Source organism: Myxocyprinus asiaticus, chromosome 25 (genome assembly GCF_019703515.2).
Source record: "Myxocyprinus asiaticus isolate MX2 ecotype Aquarium Trade chromosome 25, UBuf_Myxa_2, whole genome shotgun sequence".
Classification (NCBI taxonomy): domain Eukaryota; kingdom Metazoa; phylum Chordata; class Actinopteri; order Cypriniformes; family Catostomidae; genus Myxocyprinus; species Myxocyprinus asiaticus.
The window spans coordinates 6605912-6611911 of NC_059368.1; the positions used below are offsets into that span (position 1 = coordinate 6605912).

Below are 6000 nucleotides of genomic sequence, written 5' to 3' on the forward strand. Positions count from 1 at the left end.
GGCTGGCTAACCGAGCATTACTGTAGAGTCCAGTCTAGATATGACAAGAGACTGAACAAAGAGTTGTGAGGCATGTTCAGAGAGGAATCATCTTATTTTCCTAATGTTGTAGAGTGCCAATCTACATGAACGGGCTGTTTTTGAGATGTGATCGGTGAAGTTGAGTTGGTTGTCTATGGTCACCCTTAGGTTTCTGACCGTTTTGGATGGTGTAATAGTAGATGAACCCAGCTGAACAGTTATGTTGTGTTCAAAAGCAGGGAGGGCTGGAAAGACGAGGAGCTCGGTCTTCGCTAGGTTGAGTTGAAGGTGGCTTTCCCAGGCTGGGAAGTCAAGTAGAGCTGCGTCTCATCAGCGTAGCAGTGGTAAGATAGCCTGTTTGCTTGAATGATGCGTCCTAGTGATTTTGTGTATTTAGAGAAGAGAAGTGGGCCAAGCATTGAGCCCTGAGGTACCCCTGTAAGTAGCTGATGAGACTTGGACAGACCACCTCTCCAGGCTCCCTTGAAAGAGTAGAGTTGGTTGGTGGCCAAGCAGCAAAACTATCAAAAGTCATTCAATAAATGGTGCGACACCTGCCGCATTCATTTAGAATTCAATTAATATGCAGACATAGGTGGGTAAAGACTGACTATTTCACAATGACTATGTAAAGATCAAAGATCATTAAATGAACAATACAACACTTGCCACATGCATATACAATTCAACTGATGTGCAGTCACTGGTATAAATCAGCTTTTTTTTTTTACAATAAACAATATACAGTCGCTAATAGAGCACATCAGTCTGGTTCAGAAAGAAATATACTATTAATTTCCTTCATATAATAATTTTTACAAAAACTATTTAACCTTTAAAGACAGACCTATGGTGACCTTAGTAGTTTTTAATCAATGATATATGTTTATGTTGATGCCACCAGTCTAATTTAAATTCTTTAAAAAAAAAAAAAAATCTTTAAAAATTGTTTAATAGTGGATTTTTGGTTAAAGAAGTACACTACCCAAGCGCTCCATTGACAGCTTCAAATACGATTCATCCATTCAGATTTAAAAGTCAGAACTATTGCTTATTGTATGAAGCTTGATTTTCTTGACAGCTATGTGCATTCTGCATTCATTTATTTAATTAGATGAAATGGTACAAAATATGAAATAATGTCAAGGAGCTGTAGATATTTGTTCAAAGCAGGAAAATCCCAAATCAAGCAAACATTTAGCATCAGATCTAATACTAATACTCGGTTATTTTAAATTGGCTGATTATTAATTCATACATCTTCGTTTGCGCTTATTCAGATCAAATAACTGTAGCTTAAGCCCAAGTTGAATTCAAACACATGTAAACATGCCAGCTCTTTCATCTTTATTCTTTTCATTTTCAACCAGAAAGATGTGTTTTCTCTCTTAGCAGAATGCAAATAGATTTGCATCCTTTTTCCAGACCGGAGATTCATTCAAATATAGTCCAAACACAGTACTTGTTTTCAATGGGGCATAATTAGGATCTTTGTAAGGTCAGTTTACACATTCCAACGTAATGATCTTCTAGATACCTTGTATGGAAATATAGGTAGTATAGCAACCTGTATGCACACAATTAGACTGATGTGGCAAAGCATAATTACGAACATACTTTTAACAGCACCCACACATGATGGAAAATAGACAGTACCGATTAGGGCTAAGCTATCTATTGATTACTGATAAAATATTTGCATTGATTTGGCCATAACGTTTCTGAAAGACAGTGTTTTTAGACTAGTTTTGGTCATCCTTCCTTGTCTCGCAAGTATGAGGTGTTTTGATGGAGTTTCTACTTTAAACTTGAGAAGCAAAAATGGCAGTAGAGTTTGGCAAGTTTGATTCATTTGTCTGTGAATCAGTTCAGTTCAGATTTAATTAGTTATTTGCATCATCACTCCAAAATGTTCAGCTCTGAAAATTCAACTTGAGAGTTTTTTTTTATTTTTATTTTTTTAGCACTACACCCACTTTCTCAGTTACTGCATGCTTGAATTCTGGCCTTTGACTTCATGTTTTTGTTTTGTTTTGTTTTTTTTCGCTGATACAGCACATTTTCTCCATTTAAGTCTATATTTAGTTGCGCTGAGGTCTGGAAGCTTTCAAAAGCTGGTATTTCTGTTTGGCTTGCCATTTAACTGACCTCTTCCCCGAGTGCCATTACATGATTATTGAGTGTTATCAGATGGATGAGCTGCATGTTGTGAGTGCAAACTAGTGATGGTGAAAACTGCAGTAATTGAAACAGACATGAAAATCCATGACTCAACCACCTTGTTCGTGTAATCCATGTGAGGATACAGAGGCAGGTAAAATATACCCAGAATTGAACTTTCATATGCTGAGCTTTCTCCTGCAAAGTTAGATTTGTTCTGCAATGAAGGGTTTAAAATGTCATTACAAATCTGTATGACTTTTTTATGCGTCAAAAAATAAAAATAAAAAAATAAAAATAAAAAAAACATTTTAATGAATATACAGGTCAGATCTTATCAATTCAATGTCAATGGATTGTGAATAATTTTAAAGCTTTAAAAAGACCAGGAACCTGTGTAGCTCAGCGAGTAAAGACGCAAGTTCGAATCCAGGGCGTGCTGAGTGACTCCAGCCAGGTCTCCTAAGCAACCAAATTTTCCCAGTTGCTAGGGAGGGTAGAATCACATGGGGTAACCTCCTCATGGTCGCTATAATGTGGTTCTCGCTCTCGGTGGGGTGCATGGTGAGTTGTGCTTGGATGCCGCGGAGAATAGCGCGAAGCCTCCACACGCGCTGTGTCTCCACGGTAACGCGCATAACAAGCCACGTGATAAGATGCGTGGATTGACGTCTCAGACGCGGAGGCAACTGAGATTCGTCCTCTGCCAACCGGATTGAGGTGAGTCACTACGCCACCACGAGGACTTAGAGCGCATTGGGAATTGGGCATTCCAAATTGGGGAGAAAAGGGGAGGGGAAAAAAAGCTTTGAAAAGACCTAAAATATGGCGGCACATGCATTGTATCCCAGGTCTTTGGAAGGCATACGATTCCAAGTTTTGGTGAGAAACAACACAACATTTAAGTATTTTTTCCAGTAAAAATCTTGAGGAAATATTAAAAAAAAGACAGACTTGGATATTCATTACACATTTCCTTTTTGTGTTCCACATAAGAAAGAAAGTCATACGGGCTTAAAACAACATGAGGGTAAGTTGGGTGAACTATCCTTTTAAAGACCCCATGAAAAGATACCTAGATAGATGTGAAAAGATAGCTACTGCAAGAACACATCTGGCATCCCATTTTGCATTGAATGAATAGTGTATTACTGTTTGAAGTAACAGATTTTGTGACAGTGATTGACATTTTTATCTAAAAGCAATTAGTGGGACCTAATTGGTTTCAGACAATTCATTATATTCATTATGAGCTTCCAAGCACACTTTATGTCCTTTGTAAATAATGTGTTTACTAATCATTAATGGACTTGAAAGCTAAATTGTTGATTACAGGCAAATAAGGTTAGACGTGGTGCATTTTCATGTGGAATAAGTTCATGAAACTCTTTTCAGGACTACGACTTCCTCTATGAGAGTGGTGTCAGCTGTATCTTCGGCCCAGGAACCAGAATTCCTCAAGCAGCCGTGGAAGTTCTCAACAAAATCGAAAAAAGCCTGGAGAAGAACCGACAGGCCATGTAACCACAGAACTATCTGACTTTATTTGCCATTGTGTGTTATGCACTAACTAAAATCTTGAAACAATCACTTCTAAGCCTTTAGGCTAAGATCAAATGCAAGACAGTGATTCAATGTGTTATTGGCTGAGAATAATTAATTAGAAAGCCTTTTGGTAGTCCAACAGTGATTGTAGCATGATGTCATCAAAGTTAAATAAATGACTCACACAGTTGTTATATTTCTGATTGAAAAAGTGCAAAAGCAGTCATTGGTTTTGTCTAGATCTTGTATAGTTTGAAATTATGCATTAAAATGTCACAAACCAGACACAAGCCCATTTTTACACCAACCTATAATATTTTAAATTCTTGTTGTGCGACAATTGTCATCTTGTGTTATTGCTTTTTTAGCAAGTTCTAAAAATAAGATGTTAATATCAAGTACCTTATTTTTGAGAACCAATATGGACAGTTATTTAGTCTATTTTTGTGTCATTAATGAAAGTAGCTCCAAATGAAGTGGAGACGGTCTGGAAAGCTGCAAACACAGGCAAGCAAAGTTATACAAACGGTGAAGTGTCTCAGTGCTTTTATATTAAAATCAATCAGATTAGAAAACCAGAACTGTTTAATAAGCTAATGTATGGAATGCAGTTATATGCACTCATTTTGTGATCTTTCTCATCAGAGTAAGAACCTTATATGACCACAGTTGATTTTTAAACGTAATCAGTAATACCTTGTTCAACATTGTAAGCACATTAATGTAGTAACTCAGGATAATGCATCTCATGTAGAGAAGAAGCCTTGTCATGGCTTATGGATATTCTATCCATGATCTCATTGTTATTGGTGGCCATCTGTTTCAGCTTTCTGTTTTTTGATGTTGAAATCAGTATGATTGTTTCTGCGCTGACTAAGAGCTGCTGCTGTCTTTGGTGATGTGGAAGTGAGTGGCCATAAATGCTTTTTGTGATTGTTCCTAATTGTTTTTTTTAGGTTTTATAATGTTAAAGTTCTGTGGCGCACCAATGAGCCATTTTTGATAGATTAGCAATCCTACACAGTAATCTCAACAGCATGAGTAACAATTTGCACCCTATGGATGCAGTTTATAAGCTTTTCCTTCCTTGCAAAAAATAAAACTTTTTATATTTATTTTGACTTCCTGAGGTTGACAAACAAAACACTGAACATTTGGTGAAAAAGCAAAAATACTTCAAGTATTTTTCAAGATAAAAATATTTCAAGGGCCCCATTTTGTACCCTATTAGTGGAAAGTGCCCAGTACTTCGGTGTCCATCACCCCAAACAGTATTCCGAGTGCTCTCTTCATATTACCCCTTAGCTAATGATCTCCTGCCAGTGCGTTTATCCCCCATGTAGCGTTTGTCTGCTTCATCTGTGTCCTCCAAGAAAAACAAGCCTCTAACTTGATTTTCCAAACAAACATGGAGAGGACATGACAGGAAATGTTATACACTCTGACGTTTCGTCTGCATGTCTAGTCAGTGTGAGCTTTGCTGAAGTTGTCGAGAAAATTTGAGATGTCACCCCTGCTGTGGGCCTGTTTATGTTGTTGACAGGTTTATGCAGCGATTTATTGAATTGTCACTTTGCAAGGGAATATACAGTATATTTCCCTCCAAAGTGAGCAAGTAATAATGCTATATTTTAATGGTATTCCAAGGTACTTCAAAAAATACCATAGTTCTACCACGGTACATGTATTGTCAAGATATGGTTACATGGTACTTTTTCATGTACTGTTTTCATTTGCTTTTGTCTGGAAATTTCTTTACCTGCTTCACAGAGTCATACAAAAGTTGCACATGCAACTGTTGAAATTACTAAAGAATTTTTTTCTTTGGTGGTGGTACGATGTTAGGCTGGTTTCAGTTGTTTGATTTCAGTAAATGGCATCCAACACATTTTGTTCTTTAAAGTGTCGTCTCATTACTGTTTTACTGAGTGAGAAACCAATTCATTTTGCTAACCCAAATTTATTGAAAGGAACCGACTCAAAAGAGTGATTCATTCATGAATCGGAATCGGAATCTGATTCTGAACAGCTGACAGAAAAAAAAGTAATTTTGCTGCTCTAAAAGGACGTCTTTGACCTTTGCGCCACCACATCTCGCTTTTTTTGCAACCTAGTCTCATACAATGAAAGTTACTATAAATATATTTTTGCAAACTGATTTTTACGTGCCGTGTTCTACATTTCGCTGCAGTTTTCTGGATGAACACTAGAGGCACTTCAACAACTGTGCATTTTATTCACTTTCACACAAATCACGAATTCACCGGCTGATTG

The 6000-nt window shown here is 37.1% G+C and overlaps 1 protein-coding gene across 3 annotated transcripts in view; it reads left to right on the forward strand.

The window, feature by feature from the left end:
- The window catches only part of LOC127415647 (methylmalonyl-CoA mutase, mitochondrial-like), a 50729-nt gene extending 45124 nt beyond the window's left edge, over positions 1–5605 (forward strand). For all 3 annotated transcript variants that reach the window (XM_051654446.1, XM_051654447.1, XM_051654445.1), the window contains exon 13: positions 3577–5605. In XM_051654446.1, the coding sequence (XP_051510406.1) occupies positions 3577–3705 (129 nt within the window). In that variant the 3' untranslated portion in view covers positions 3706–5605. The remainder of the gene's footprint in view (positions 1–3576) is intronic.
- The last annotated feature ends 395 nt before the right edge of the window (positions 5606–6000 follow it).